This window comes from Chiloscyllium punctatum, chromosome 4, assembly GCF_047496795.1.
Source record: "Chiloscyllium punctatum isolate Juve2018m chromosome 4, sChiPun1.3, whole genome shotgun sequence".
NCBI lineage: Eukaryota > Metazoa > Chordata > Chondrichthyes > Orectolobiformes > Hemiscylliidae > Chiloscyllium > Chiloscyllium punctatum.
The window spans coordinates 57,295,374-57,312,578 of NC_092742.1; the positions used below are offsets into that span (position 1 = coordinate 57,295,374).

The 17,205-nt window shown below is 39.6% G+C and overlaps 1 protein-coding gene across 3 annotated transcripts in view; it reads right to left on the bottom strand.

The window, feature by feature from the left end:
* The window catches only part of LOC140476349 (uncharacterized), a 51,932-nt gene that overhangs the window by 13,124 nt on the left and 21,603 nt on the right, over window positions 1-17,205 (bottom strand). For all 3 annotated transcript variants that reach the window (XR_011960452.1, XM_072568817.1, XM_072568816.1), the window contains 3 exons: window positions 16,901-17,052; window positions 15,484-15,556; window positions 7,586-7,697 (listed from right to left, as the gene is read on the bottom strand). Coding sequence is in view for 2 of the 3 variants with exons in the window: in XM_072568817.1 (XP_072424918.1) it covers window positions 7,586-7,697; window positions 15,484-15,556; window positions 16,901-17,052 (337 nt within the window). In the remaining variant the exon portion in view is untranslated. The remainder of the gene's footprint in view (window positions 1-7,585; window positions 7,698-15,483; window positions 15,557-16,900; window positions 17,053-17,205) is intronic.

Below are 17,205 nucleotides of genomic sequence, written 5' to 3' on the forward strand. Positions count from 1 at the left end.
ATATGGGATTTTAAATTTGTATTGCCCCCCGGCACATCCTTTTAAATTTATAACGGAAACCTTCTCAAAATTGATGGCTCTCGGTGCCCGTCATACAATTATAGGGGGAGACTTTAATTGTATTCTGGATCCGGAAATAGATAGGATTCCCAAGAGTACTGCAGGAGTATCTCCCAGATCTAGACAATTGGTGGATTTGAACAAATAATTAGGATTTGTAGATGTATGGAGATGTCTTCATCCACATGGCAGAGATTTTTCTTTTTACTCCAATCCACATAAATGTCATACCAAAATTGATATGTTTTTTGCCCCCTCGATTTTTTAAAATTCCATATCATCCTGTAAAATAGGTAGTATAGCAATTTCCGATCACGCTGCTGTATATATGGAAACCAAGGCAAGGAAAAATGGGACATCCCCTCGGCATTGGTGTATGGACCCCTTCCTGATGAAAGACAGTAAATTTGTAAAGTACTTCTCTCAAGAATTTAAAACTTTTTTAGAAATTAATTTAGATACAGCTAGCAACCCATCAATGATGTGGGAGACCATCAAAGCTTATGCGCGAGGTTTGATCATCTCCTACTCAGCGACCCAGAAAAAATTAAAGGGAGAACAACAGTGTCTGCTCGAAGCTCGCTTAAAAGCAGCTGAAACTGCATACACTGATAGACCTTCTATTATTAAATTGCAAAGGATTATGGCCCTTAGGACAGCTCTAAACACCACGCTTACCCAAACGGCTGAGAGGGAAATATTATTGGCAAAACAAAGGTTATATGAATTTGGCGACAAACCGGGTAGATACTTAGCATTTCTTGCAAAGAAGAAAAAAGGCCCCTCAGACTATCACGTCTATCAAGGAAAGTACAGGTATTTTGACTCATGATCGTAAAAAGATTAATGCGATCTTTAGAGAATTTTATTCTGATTTATATAAATCACAGGATTGTGAAGACAGGACTAGGAGGAAGCAATCATTTTTAAAAAATTTGACCTTTCCAGACCTAACTCCGGAACAGGAATCGGTCTTAAATGCTCCCCTAATAGTCCAAGAAATACTTGACGCAATCAGGCAACTTCAGAGCGGTAAGGCACCTGGCCCAGATGGTTTTCAAGCTGAATTCTATAAAGAATTTACAGGAATATTGGCTGGTCCACTTATGGACATGTATAACTACGCATACAGTCAGGGCTGTTTCCCGCCTTTGTTGAAAGAGGCAAATATCTCTCTTATCCTTAAAAAAGGAAAGGATCCAGAAGATTGTGCATCATACAGACCAATATCCTTGCTAAATGTAGATTTTAAAATCCTTTCTAAGACGTTAACATTGAGACTAGAAAGGATACTGCTACATATCATAAAGGAGGATCAGATGGGGTTTATTAAGGGCTGTAGATCATCCAATAATATTAGAAGGGTTTTGAATGTGATTCAAGCCTGCCACCAGGGAAAGATACCAGGAGTAGTAGTTTCATTAGATGTGGAAAAGGCATTCGATAGGGTTGAATGGTCATATTTGTTTTACACATTGGAAAGGTTTGGCGTTGGAAAGGTGTTTACCAAATGGGTCTCAACACTGTATAGTGATCCCAAAGCAGTTCTGGTTACCAATGGATTAGGCTCGGATAGCTTCAGTGTGGGTAGGAGCTGCCGTCAGGGATGTCCTCTCTCGCCATTGTTATTTACGCTAATAATTGAACCACTAGCAGAAGCTATACGGGCTGATCCTAATATAACGGCCCCGAGGATTAGTACAGGTAAACATAAAATTACCCTTATGCAGATAATGTTCTTCTATTCCTCAGTAATCCTCTGATGTCCGTGCCTCGCTTAATCCAAGTTATTAATACATTTAGTGCATTCTCAGGCTATAAAATTAATTTCTCAAAAACAGAGGCTATGCCAATGGGTGGCCTTGCTAGGATACCCCACTTAGTGGACGGATCCCATTTTCCCCTTCGTTGGTCCCTGGAGGGTTTCTTATATTTAGGCATTTTTATTACCCCATTATTTGGTCAGTTATACAAGGCTAACTTTGTGCACTTACTGGAAAGGATAAGGCAGGCCCTCCAGCGATGGGGAGACCTTCCAATTTCCTGACTGGGTAGAATAGCACTAATTAAAATGAATGTCCTGCCCCGTCTCCTATACCCTATGAGAATGCTTCCGGTGATGCTGCCGAGGCTGGCACTACGTAAATTATATGGCTGGTTGGGTTCCTTTATCTGGAATCATAGATGGCCCCTCATTAAGCTGAAGAAGCTACAGCTTCCATAGGCAAGGGGAGGATTGGACTTCCCAGATTTTAGGAAATATCAGTTAAGTTCCCTATTAAGTTACATAGCTGATTGGGTCTTGTCTGATCCACAATCAATCTGGCTGGACAACGAGGCTTCTCAAGTAAAATGCCCACTTATTAACCTTTTATTTTCAGACAAGAGGAAAATCATTACGTATCACTGTGAAAACCCTATAATACTAAATACAATTAAAGCTTGGAATATAATGCAGCAAAATGAGGGCAACTCACATAAAACATCCCCCTATGCGCCGATAGTGGGAGCATGGGGATTTCAACCGAGGTTTACAGATGCCACTTTTAAACTCTGGAGATCCAGGGGTATCTCATGTCTATGGGACCTATTTAAAGGTGGGGTCCTGATGTCTTTTGAATAGCTGTGTCAGAAATTTGGATTACCTAATGGAGACCTCTTTCGATACTTCCAAATTCGAGATTATATACAGAAGAAGACTACGTTATTAGATAGTCTTTATAAATCAGATAGAGAATGTAGTGTGCTACGACCAATGGGGGTATCTTCTGTCAGTACTATTTATCATTTACTACATGATAAAGTATCGGGAGATATGGACAATCTGTTTAAAACATGGGATCAGGATTTGGGACTAGAAATCTCTATAGAAATGTGGAATGACATTTGGGAAAATGCCAGAAGAATCACCATCTGCAATAGAACTCAGGCTATCCAGCTGAAGATACTTCATAGGGCCCATATAGCACCGGATCGATTGGCAAAATTTAAGGCAGGAGCATCTCCAATGTGTCCCAAATGTAAAATAAAGGTGGGCACTCTTGTACATTGCCTATGGACCGGTCATAAGATCCGTAGATACTGGACTAAAGTAGCAAGTACCCTGACAGAAATTTTAGGAACGGAAATTAGAGTGGACTCCATATCTCTCCTTTTGGGCTTTTCGAACTTACCCTCCCTGGACATGCATGGGAAAAGATTATTTTCTATTCTCTCTTTCTGTGCAAGGAAAAATATTTTGGGAAAATGGGTGGCTGAGGGCCCCCCTGGACTTTCAAATTGGCACAGATTAATCATGGAATGTATTCCCCTTGACTTCCTTACAAATATGGTGCCCCGAAAGACCGAATTATTTCATAAAATATGGCAGCCCTTCTTGAATTATATAAATACAGATATTTCAGCTATCCTGAAAAGGGCTTTTATTTAATTGAGATTGCGAACCTGGCTGGTCCGGGGCCCCTTGGGAGAAGAATCCCGCTCGAATATGGGTATTGTTACATTTGATGTTAACACATTCCGAGCATGTATCTCACTATCCAATTTCTGTGTTATCCGTTGGTTTTTTTTTTCTTTCTCTTATTTGAATAATGTAAGAGACTTAATTATACACTCTGGTTAGTTGTAGGTTAGATTAGTAGTTAGCTGAGTTCTGTTTTTTTTTCCTTGGTATTTTTCTTTCGATAAATTTTGGTTATTATTTATTTAAGATTTAATTGTATATCAATGTTTGTACTTGAGAGTTTTGTTTATTTTTGTAAACTTGTAGAAATGTTAAATTTCCAATAAAAATATCTATAAAAAAATGTGAGCAAACAAATACATGACAGGTGAAGGATAAAGTGGATAAATGTCAGGTTATCCACTTCAGCAGCAAAAACAGGAAGGCAGTTTGTTACCAAGATGCAACAAGACCTGGGTGACCTTGTACACCAGTTGCTGCAAGTAAGCATGCAGGTGCAGAAAGTGACGAAGAAGCCAAATGGTATGCTGACCTTCATAGCAAGGGAATTTGAATACTGGAGCAGGGATGTTTTGCTGCAGTTGTACAGGATGCTGGTGAGACCACACCTGGAGCACTATGTGTAATTTTCGTCCCCTTATTTGAGTAAGTATGTTCTGGCTACAGAGGGAGTGCAACAAAGGTTTACCAGACTTTTTCCTGGGATGGCAGGATTGACATATGAAGCCAGACTGGTTCAGTTACGGATGAATGGCCTACTCCTACTCCCATTTTCTATGTTCCTGGATTATATCATTGTTTGAGTTAAAAATCTAAGTGATATCTGTATCACTTGATCCATGCATGTGGGCTGATACCTGTCAGACAGATGATTGACTTGTTCAATTGTGGTAATTATCCACCTTGCACAAATCATTGTAAGAACCAGAAGTCCAAAACAGAGATTAATGTCTCAGCTCTAAAGCAGCCCAATGCAGACAGAAGTTTCAAAAGCAACTCACAATTAATCTGGAAAGTTTTCATATACTCAAATTCATTTCAGAACAACTGTACAAAACAACTGTGTCCAGATCATTGAATTTGAGTACTGTCATAAGCAGGACTGGTTCAATCTAAAAAAATGAAGAAATGTGTGATCCCCTGGAAGCATAATGAGCAGCCTTCATCAACAAGTCAAAAATCAAGTAAGCAGCATTCCAACAGTTCAATTCTGATACTAAATACAAACTTGAACATAAAAGCTGAATAACGGCACGAGAAACCCAAGAAAGTCAACAGTCTTGCCATGTGAACCTTTTTGGAAGCCACCAGGACCATCTGTACACCAGGTCAAATGGATAAAATTTCCTTGACTCACAGGACAGTATCTCTCTTCTTAAGGATGACAACGCCATTTGTTGAACACTGAAAAGAACATTTCCCATAACAATGTCAACCGTTAATTCACTGTGAAAACTGATAAGTCTCCAGCTTACCCCATCGACGTGTGTAGAATCCATGCATACATTGCCAGCAATGAGAGAGCTGTAACTGTAACTGGAAGGATAAGAAACAACAAAGACCAATTCCAGCTGAAACTTACAAATTTGGTTTTGTTGACATCAAGACTCAATGCACTCATCCTCCAGATTTGGGATGAAAAAGCACTTCGCACTCCCACAAGGACTTCAGGAATGTGACAATTGTAACCATCTCAAGAAGGGAGATAAGTCATGCTACAGAAACTACTGAAGCATTTCTCTGTTATCTATAGCATGTTCAGACACATTCTCCTGAATCAGCTACTCCCTATGCTGAAGGAATCCTTCCTGAAGCATTCCTTTTGACGTTACAGAAGAGCCTCTAATTTGGATTTTGTCATGCAAGTCTAAGAAAATATTGAGAACAATAAAACAAACTCTTCACTGTATCCATTAACATAACCAAATTATTTGATACTGTAAATTACAGGCTTTGTAGATTGTTCTCCAGAGATTTGGATGTTCAAGAAATTTCATCACAATCTTGCAACTGAAGATGGATGTAACTATCTTGAATGGGAGATCTGAAAGGGGTACTTTTTAAAACTAGACCAGTGTCAGGAAAGACTTTATGACAATCTCAAATGATTTACAGTCTACCTCCTCTAGTTATTCACCTCAAAAATCAACTGCTCTCTGCTGTATGCACTAAATATTGCCTGGATGGAAATCTCTCTAACTTCAGTTGCCTTTGTGCCAAGATTAAACTGACCACCACTGTAATACATGACCTAGAATATTCACTATCTTGCCAAAATGAAGACATCCTGTATATGTTAAAGCAAGTCTCTGAAGTATGTTAAGCACTTCCAAAGCTTGGCAGTTACTTCTTTCAAAGGGTCGCAATTGATGAGGCCAATACTGGATCAGCTGTACTAGCTCAATCTTCTACAAACTGTAACAGCCTGTGTTTGATTAAAACCCCTGCCAGTCAACAGTATGCTGACAACTAGTGTGCAAAGCAGTTGTCATCACACTTTCCCGTGCTGCAATATGATTTGGACTATGTATCAGTGACACATAATAGCACTAGTGCTACCCCACTACCAATGCTGCTGCAACATTCCACAGAATCAATAGGAAGACAAGGAGGAAAACTATCACTAGTATCCTTCTTGAGGACCACTCTAAAAACATTCAAGTAAAATTTCTGCAAAAGCAACTCCTCCCTAACAAGTTCTGTTTTCTCAGCTCTCAAATGGTACTGTTACAATGATGACAAAGAAACTGCTACAAAGATATTCTGGAACTCTCCTTGAACCACAGCAACATTGACATTAATGACTAGAAGGAGATTTCTACCAATTATTCAAAGTAGTGACAAATGACCGATCAAGCTGCATCATGCTTTGAGTCTGAAGGAGTTGGATCAATTTCAGTTAGTAAAGGGTTAAATTTTCAATCATGTTATGAAGCAAGTGGAAATGACAGATGTGCAAAGGCTAGAAGTGTAGGAGCTGCACCATCGGCAAGATAGCACTGGCCTTGGGTGAAAAGCAGACAATGCATGCATAAATTATGGGAAAACAGTTGAAACATGGGAAGTGCAATACATTGAAATATGGGCTTGCAATATTTTTAATATAGGTAGCAGGTATCTGTAATCCATCAGAGCCAGTGATAAGACAGGATCTCCTCATTTTTGCATGAAAATAAATGATTGCAGATGTAATTCTTAACTCTTCTTATCACTTTGTCAAGTTGCTTGATGTTTCAATGAGGCAATGTACTGGCAGAGAAGGAAAGAAAAGGAAGCAAGTACTGCTTTCTGGATGCCCCTGCCTCCTGGGACATTCCTCCCCATGTGACGAAGGACCTGCAGTTCAAATATCTGCCTGTTGAGTCACATGAAGACCCATGATATAAACCTGCAACCGAGTCATCATCACCGCCAAATCAAGGGACAGCAGATGACAACAAAGGAATCTCCAGAATAAAGACATAAATAGATTAAACTGATCTTGATGCATTTTTTTTGGGGGGGGGGGGGGGGAGTGTCTTTCTAATAGCCTTCTAGCTAAATATACAACAGGAGATCAGTGATAATGAAAAAATTCCCACAAGGCTAACTAGCGCTTGCATCTAAAACATGTACAAATAATAAACCTTTTTTTTGAGTTTCAGCATTTCAGAAGCCATTAGTTAACATGCCTAGATTGCCTCAGATTACAGGATTTAAGAGATCAGGCAGGAGCTGGAAGGTACAGAAAGGTAAACAATCCATTTTTTTGTTTTCAAAGAACAATAAAGAGTTGTCAAGACTGAAGCCTTTGGGGAGCAGTCGGAAAACCTTGCAGCCAATGACAATACTGCTGATGCACAAATCTCAGTCCTAGGCAGGAATTGTATTTTCTCATTTTCAGATACACGTACTTGCCAAAGGGTAGGTTTTGCATCATGTAAGTGTGGGCTCAAACTAGACCATTGAAGGTTAAAAGGAACAGTAACAGGCCTCAGATGTATGATTCAAAGATAACCTTGAAAAAGAACATAGCAGTCTTTTACAAACATTTTCTTCTTGCATTTATTTCAGGGTAATCACCTTCTGTATGGCCTTTTAGAACAGCTATACATTCTCCAGTTTGTATATTCCACATTCTTATTGTGTGGTCCCAGGATGTGCTAGCAACAAGATCCTTTTTCATTGTCAAATACTGTTTAGTAAGCAAATGGTTAATACAGTATATATAAACTATTTTATGTGCCATTTAACCAAATTTGAACATTTACAATCATTTGAAAGCATTACAAACATTGCATTGAGTGTTTGATTTTAAATACAGGTACATAAATCATTTAAAATAAACTTAATTGATGTGACTAATCATCATTTAGACTGCCACACAAGTAAATAATACATGTTTTGACATATTTTCCTATTACAAACATTTAACTCACTCAACTGATTGCCAGAATCAATTATAAATCTCTGGTCTATCCTACCTCAGCACGTTTTGGCTTGTAAACTTGAAAAAAGCGGTAGTATTTAGTCATTCTTATTTAAGTTGGGATGGCTAAAATGGAGACACGTGCATTGTATAAAAGAGCAGAATGTCATGCTTATTAAAGAAATCAAATGGATTATTGGTGAGCAACAACTGTTATTGTTGAATTGCTAAGTGTAGCTTTGCCTTACAGCTAGAATGTTCATAATTTTGAGATACACGAGGGAGGTTATAGTACTGTGATAATGACACTTAACTAATAATGCTCTGGGGCCATTAGTTCAAATTCCATTGTTACTGGTGGAATTAGACTGCTGGCAGGCAGGACTAGATTGGTTTGGGATATCTGGTTGGCATGGATGAATTGCACCGAAGGGTCTGTTTCCGTGCTGTACATCTCTATGTGTTTAAGACTCTATTAAAACTAAACCTTATTGACAATATATTAAAACTTAAAGGTAACAAAAATGATTATTATCTTTAATGCATTTTTACTTATTTAGTGAGTGATACTGTTCAAATAATAAATGCTGAAGACAACTATAAGCATTTCTTATTGAATCAAACCTTGCGAATATTCATTAAGGAACATTTAAAGAGTGTTCAATTGCATCTAATTTATACAGTATGAACTTTGGGAAAATAAGGTTTTTTAAAACATTTTGAGACTTGTGAGTGTCACTACATACATAGTTTAACAGTGACTCTTTTTACACTGATTAATGATTGCAATTTTAGTATGTATATTGTTTCCATACTAAAATGTAATCAGTTCAATCAGTCATTTGACTGAAATAAACATTGCTCAAATTTCCTACTCTGGTTTTTCAAAATTTGACCATTCAAACAGACATCATTGAGGAGAGCAGCTCTGCACACGTGGGTGCAGTTAAACCACCACTGATGTTTAAATGTCACAAGATTCTTTGTCCTCTTTAGTTCATTTCACTCATTGCCCTCATAGATGTAGTCCACAGAAGATTTGCTAGGTTGATCCTGGGAAAAGAGGGATTTTCTTACAAGGAGAGGTTGAGTAACTCGGGCTACTCAACCTATACATTGGAGTACAGAAGTATAGAATATAGAAGAGATGGCCTATTGAAACACGTAAAATTCTTAGGGGGCTTGACAGGGTAGATGCTGAAAAGGAGAGCCTATGTCTTATGGTCTAAAACAAGTAGGGAACAAATTTAAATTATAATAAGCTAACCTTGCAGAACATGATGTGATGAACCCCTGTCTCTGTTTGTGAAACATATTATTCCACAGTTAAAATTATAGATTAATGTATGAGATAGACTAATTATTATGGTCATGGAGTTCTAATCTTAATGATTTAGGACATACATTTTAAGGCTTTTAAACTCCATTGATAATAAGTAACTCCTCCAAACCCCAGAGATGTATGGGCTGAACAGAAAGATTTAAAAATGACAAGTTGGGGATCTAAGATGGTGGCGGTCTAAAAACATCGTGTTGCAGAGTTCCAGGACAAAGCCCTAACCTATCACAAGCGGGATGACGTCGTAACCCACCCAACCCAGATCATCACGATATCGTGGGACTCTGGAAAGATCATGGAACAATTTAACTTGGTTTTTGACTTCCAGGGACGCTGAAGAAGGGAGTAGGTACATCTGAGGCCGGTCCCGCGGCCCAGCCTGCAGAATCCTTGGACTTGATTTCCTACCAGGTCCTAGTAAAGGAACTCACAAAATCTAGTGAAATGTTGGGTAAGCAGATAGAGGAGAAGCTGATCCTGATCTCTATCATGCTGCAGAAGCATGAACAGCCACTGGGAGACCTCAAGAAAAGAACAGATGAGATAGAACGCAGAGTCATAGTGGTAGAAGCCGATACCAATTCCTCCAAGGATAGGATCCATGTCCAAAATTTGCTTTACCAGGTTGATGACCTCAAGAACAGGGTCAAGAGAAAAAATATTTGTCGGTCTGCTGGAGGATAAGGAAGGTGAGCACCAGTGGAATGTATTGAGGACTGGTTGTCGAAATTGCTTAACTTAGAGGCTGGAATGGGAAGCTTGAAGATTGAGAGAGCTCACCTGGTGACGGTGCGGAGGTCAAGTCTGGACCAATGTCCTCATCCTATCTTGGTGCGGTTTCATTACTACAGAGAAAAATATAGAATCATGGAAGCTTTCAGAATCCAGGGAAGGATCTGAAGGCCCTAGTTTTCGAGGGCTGTAAGATCATGTTCTTCCAGGACTTCTCAGCGGCAGTGATCCGGAAAAGAAAATCTTTAGATAGCATCAAGAAAAGACTGAGGGAGCTCGGGATCCAGTTCTTCAAAGGGATCCAGCACTGTTTTGGATCACCTTAAATGGATCGACACATCTCTTTTGACATGTTGGAGAAGGCAAGAGACTTTGTGGACAAATTAACTTAATCTGAACAATTTAGTATGTACAAATAGTATTGCTGTTGGGTATTTCTCTACTTTTCTTGAAAAACAAAGAGGAGATCCAGTCGGAGTCTTTTTTTTTTCATATATTCTATTGGTAATAATCTGGTCTAAAGTATGCTCGGAGGTTGCTGGGATGATTACTTTCAATTTCTAAGTTAAGTTATATCAAAGGATGTTTGGGGTACTTACTTTACTTTCAAAATTTCTTTGCTCACATTGTTATTCCATGATGCATTTCTTTCTTTGCTGCTTGTGCTTGTTGTGCAGCTCTAACTAGGAGGAGAGAAAATGGTTGGGATGGCTAGATGCCTACTTATGGACATTTTCTGGTTCAGGTATTTAAATGCCCTGGCTGCTGTATTGACAGCAGGATGGTAAGTTGGGTTTTGGGATGTGTAGATGCCCCCTTTGGGCAAGGGGTGAGTCCCCCTATTCAGTGCCATTGGCACTTTATATGTTTTGTTTGGGTTTTGTTATATATAGGCTTTGATAACTTCGTAGGTACATTAACTGTAGGAGTTTTAGTTTATGTACGATGGATCTTGCGACCCTAAGACTCAACAATTTGTAGTTTGAGCTCCTCCTCTCTGGAATCTAAATGTTACTGCAGAAGGCTATGGCGAATGACTTGATTAAATGGTGTACCTGGAACATCAAGGGGAGTCACTCACCAATTAACAGGAAAAAGATACTTTCAAGTCTTAGAAAGGAGAAGGTGGATATTGCTTTATTACAGGAGATACACTTGAAACTACAACAGAATGGCTTTGATCGGGTTTACTTTTCATCTTTTAATACCAAAAGTAGGGGATTGGCTATATTGGTTAGGAGGAATCTCCTATTTAAGATACTACAGTGTGTTAAAGACACACATGGGAGGTTTGCAATCCTCAAAGCCTTGAGAAACAGGGAAGAATATGGTATTTTAAATGTTTATTGCCCTCCGGCTCATCCCCTCAAATTTCTGGTAGATGCATTCTCTAAATTGATCAGTCTTGAGTCTCAGCATATCATCATTGGGGGAGATTTTAATTTATTATGGATCTCACAGTAGACAGGTTGCCCAAAGGCCCCTGGATAACCAAACAATTAGTGGATTTGTGTGTGGAGTTAGGGTGGATGGCCAACTGGAAGTGTCTCCACCCTACAGGCAGGGATTTTACGGTTTTTTTCCAACCTACACAGATTTATACCAGGATTTGTTTCTTTTCTGAACCCCGTGGCAACTCTGGACTTGGTGTCATCTTTTACGATTGGTAATATTACCATCTTAGATCAAGATCCAGTGTGCAGCTGTTGTTTAAGATTAAAGACGCTATAGTGGGCCCGAGGCACAGGTGAATGGATCCCTTTATTCTTAAGGATAAGTTTGTGGAGTACTTCTAAGGAATTTAGGGCATTCCTAGACATTAATTCAGGCTCGACTAGTAGCTCTTCCATCCTTTGGGAAACTGCCAAAGCCAATGCCGGGGGTTAGTTACTTCCTACTCTGCCAGTAGGAAGCAGAAGGGCAAGCAGCAATGTCTCTTCGAAGCATGGGTGAAGACAACCTAGAAGGTTTACTTGACAGGCCCTCGTTGGCCAAGCTACAGAGGATTACAGCGCTGCAGTCTGCATTGAATTCCGTGCTCACACAGACAGTAAAGAAGGAGCTTACTTTCAGAAAACAAAGGTTGTATGAGCATGGTAACAAACCGGGCAAGTACCTAGCGTCGTATCTTGCCAGGAAAAAAGACTACCCCTCAAGCCATTATGTCGATTTGGGAAGGTGACGAGAACTTAACGTGATTCTAAAAAGATAAATGTGGCATTTCAGAGATTTCACTCTGAATTATACCAATCTGAGAGTTGAGAGGAGGGGTAAGCCAAGATGGAGTCCTTTTTCAAGGATCTGGAGCTTCCGGGTGTGACTCCCGAACAAGAGTCTTTTCTCGGTGCCCCCTTATCAGAGCAAGAAGTGCAGGAGGCTGTGAAGCAGCTTCAGAGAGGAAAGGGGCCCGGCCCTGACAGACTTACTAGCGAATTTGATAAGGAATTTATAAGCATATTGTCATGCCCGATGCTCAACATGTTCAATGACTCATACAGTCATGATCATCTCTTGCCATCTCTAAGAGAGGCCAATATTTCATTTATTCTTAACAAAAGGAAGGCCCCGGAGGACTGCTTCTTACAGGGCCATTTCACTCTCAAATGTTGACTTTAAAATCTTCTCTCAGACTCTTGCATTAAGGCTGGAAACTGTTACTTTTTATTGTTAAAAAGGACCAGACGGGCTGCATAAAGAGCTGCAAATCCTACAATAATGTTAGGAGGCTGCTTAATGTAATTCAAGCATGTCAACAGCAGTTAATGTAGGGATTGGTAATTTCTCTAGATGCAGAGAAGGCATTTGTTTGAGTTGAGTGGCCATACCTTTTTTTATACTCTAGAGCGGTTAGGCTTGGGAAAAGCCTTTATAAGATGGGTCATCACCAATGGGATACGATCAAGCAATTTTAGCATTGTTAGGGCAGCCAACAGGGCTGTCCCCTTTCACCACTGCTTTTTACATTGTGATTCAACTGTTGACAGAGGCCATTCGTAGGTATCCTAATATGTCGGCTCCAGAAATGGGGCCAAAATTTCATAACATTTTGTTGGAGGCAGACGATATGCTCATTTTTTTTGTCAAATCCAGCAGTTTCAGTGCCTCACCTGATACAATGCACCAGCTCATTTGGCACCTTTACAGGGTACAAGATTAATTTTGCAAAATCAGAGGTTATGCCTATGGGTGGTGTTGCGAAGGTGCTCGGTCTTGAGGGCAAATCTCGATTCCCATTTAAGTGGTCACAGGGGGGTTTTACGTACTTGGGCATATTCATCACTCCAGTTCTTGATTGGTTGTTTAAAGTAAATTTTGTTCAATTAAACGACGAAATCAAACAAGACTTTCAAAGATGGGAGGTGCTTACGGTCTCATGGTTAGGTCAGATAGCTCTTATTAAGATGAATATTCTCCCCCATTTGTTGTACCCTATACGAATGCTCACCCTGATTTTCGACAAGCTAACGCTCAGGAGGCTGAACGGCTGGTTCAGCTCTTTTATTTGGCATCGTAAGCGGCGCATTATTAAATTAGCTAAATTGCAATTGCTTCATAGGCTGGAGGGAGTGGATCGCCTGAACATTAAAAACGATCAACTGAGCTCGTTTTTATCTTACGTGAGTGATTGGGCTTGTGGGAACAATTTTTCAATATGGTTAGATATTGAAAGCTCGCAGGCAAAGTGCCCCCTTATAAGCTTGCTGCTTTTGGACAAAATGAGGACAGTTAAGGAATATTGCTGTAGCCCAACAGTTATTAATTCAGCAGAAGGAAGGCAATATTGGCAAAACATCTTTCCTTACACCTGTAGTGGGTATGACGGGTTTTCAACAGGAGATTCAGGATTCAAACATTGGGCAGCTAGGGGTGTGTCTTTCATGGGTGATTTGTTTGAGGAAGACACAATGATGTCTTTTGATCAGTTAGCATGGGAGTACGAGCTATCTAGCAGGGACCTCTTTCATTTCTTTCAAGTTAGGAATTTGATTAAAAAAAAAGTACACATTTGACTGAGCCCTACAAATCTGACATGGAGAAGAGGATACTCAGTGCTAAGAGTACACTTTCTATCAGCACTCTATATCATCAGCTGGTGGGGGGGTGGGGGGGTTTGAGGGGGGGCCTCAGTTGAATTCAATCAGCTTTGCAAGGTGTGAGAGAGGCAGCTAGGCGTTGATGTCTCCTCAGAGGCATGGGAAGGTATTTGGGAAAACGCAAGTAAGATATTAATTTGCAATAGGACCCTTGCTTTACAGATGAAGATTCTCCACAGGGTCCACTTGGCTCTAGATCGTTTATCAAAAGTTAAACAAGGGGCATCTTCAACGTGCCCCAAGTGTAAAGTTAGTATGGGTTCTCTTACCCATTGTCTCTGGTCCTGTGGCAGGTACAATGGAGGGGATTTTGGGTGTAAGGTGGAAAAGGACCTGATCTCTTTTCTTTTTGGCCTGCCCAGTGTATTCACTGTAGATATGCATAAGAAAAATCTTTTCAACATCCTCCCTTTCTGCACAATATCTTGTTACGTTGGGTGCCCGAAAATCTTTCGGGCATGTCGGACGGGCAAAAGATTGTTATGGAGCATATCGCCTTGGATTTTCTTAAAATATGGTGCACCACAAAACTGAGAATTTCTAAGATATGGTGGCCTTTTTGGACTACCTGGACACAAATTTGTCTGCCACACTAATAAGGGCTTTTATACAATCGTAATGATTGTGCTTCACAAGTCCAATATCCAGAGAGGGTGTACTGCGAATGTATGAATATCTGAAAATTAATACTCTAGATATTTGAGAGTTAGTGTTTTGATTTGCTGAGCTATATTATTATTATTTATTAGTTTGTCATTAGTTATTATTTATTTTGTTAAGTAGTTAGTTGAGTATATTTATATTTGTACATGAGGGCAGTTTGGGCTTTTAAAATTTTTTGTGCTCTTTCTTTGTATTGTTTTGAAGTATATTGTTTTGTTGTAATATTAAAAAATCTATTTCTCAATAAAAATATATTTTAAAAAATGACAACTTGACACAACAGATGGACTTTTTTGATTTATAAAAAGGGATCTTCATGGTTACACACACTCTTTAGAGAATATTTAACTGAAAATCTGCCAATTTGTCCCCCTATATTTATTTTCTAACTCTGTGCTGCCAGTGGAGTACTTCATCTCCTGAGATGTTCAAATGAAAATTCATGATGTGGAGGTGCCTGTGTTGGACTGGGTGGATGAAGGAGTAGTTTTCCAAATGCTTGTGATTTCAAATAAACCGGTTGGACTATACCTGGCATTGTGTGACTTCTGACAATGAAAATTCAGACATATGCAGTGGGTACCCAAAGCTAGAAATGTAACCTAATTTGCCTCACTAATAATACGATATTTGAAAGAAAAAGTGATATACAGAACGCTAGGATCTTTTTATTAAACGAGTACTGAATTTGAAAGTAAAGATGATACATATATAACAACACTACCTGAATCTCATCTTCATGACCTCGTAGAACTTTCCTACAGCGGCCATCCTGAATTAACCAAACTCGAAGAGTTCTGATTCACAAGAGCAAATGACATAAACTAGCAGTGATTTACAGGAAAGTCATATCTTCACATAAAACGATGAATATCAGGTAAAATTATCTATTGGTTAAATTCAGGCATGCTAAACTGCCTTTTAATTCAAATGGATTTTTTTTCTTAATCAAAATACTTATGCATAAATTTCAATTGTTCATTTGTTTTCAATGTTTGCTTAATGATCAGTAAGGTGCCAATGATTCATTACCCCAGTAGCCTAGCAAGCAAAAGCAGTGATTAGCCAGCAGGTTTGCTCTCTGATATGCACTAAATTGGGAAGTGGGGTACAGTGTCACATTGGCTTCAATGCCTTGAAGTGAGAATGTGAGAATTGGCTGGAATTCCTACACCTGGAAGCTGTGCAACAATGCTGTTAGGAATGTCTGCATGCATATAATTTACATCTGTGTGTTGAAAAGATCAAGATCAGCTGCGATCTTTCCTTCAGTTGGAAAACTTACAAAATTATATGGTTTGGCATACCTTTTGTAGCCAACCAGTGGTCATTTATGCCCATCATCCTATGTCTGCTTACTTACTTACAGTGTGGAAACAGGCCCTTCGGCCCAACAAGTCCACACCGACCCGCCGAAGCGCAACCCACCCAGACCCATTCTCCCACACTCACCCCTTCACCTAACACTACGGGCAATTTGGCATGGCCAATTCACCGGTGAGAGGCCCATGACAGATTGGCAGCCTGGCAGCTTTTACTGAGAGAGCTGGCATAGGGCAACAGAACTAGGGACCTCCATTAGGATCCACTGTGCTCAGTGAATGCATCCACAATAAGATCATTCAACCATACTCCCTTCCCACAACCCCTCAAACCAGCCATTCTGACCGTCTCATTGCCAGCTACGTCCTACCAATACCTTGGACTTACCAGATGCTGGCCTCCACTCATTCCTCTTCCTCGGTGACTGACTGAACTCTCAGGAGTAGCCACTAAGTGAACCTGGTGCTGAGGGAATTACAGAGTGGTTGGCCAATCAGAATGGCTGAAACCTCTATAAGGCTGGACTTACTCCAGAGTGAGGCTCAGAAGACCCACCTTCAGTCAATTAAGGCTCCGTGAAGCATTGAGTAACGATGGGGGAACCAACATCAACCAGGATGTATTCTCTAATAACCCTTCAGGTGGCAAGGAAAAAAATCCTGCCACCTGAAAAACCCTCCCATAAAAGATTACATTTTTATCTCAAAAGCAATTATTAACAGATCTTTTAATAATACTGCATTCTTGTCTTATAAATATTTAATTATTGAACTACCACTTCAAAAATGAATGTACTACCTGTAGAATTTGAGTTTTACCTATCCGAGCTGGCACTGACCACCTGTGTTCCATCAAAACAGAGATGATCAATTCCTGAATTATGACCCATCAGTGCTCGTAGACAACTACCAGTTTCTGTCTGGAAAATTCGAATCAAGCTATCGGCACAACCGGTTACAATGACTTCATCCTGAAAATCAGAAAAATCCATTTTAGCTTTTACATTATTAATAAATACAGCATTAAAACTGTTGTATCATATAGGTTTTTAAAGCTTTTTGAAGATGTAATATTTATTAAGTTTTGACACTTACACCCAATATTAAGTTTTTGCCAGGGATGG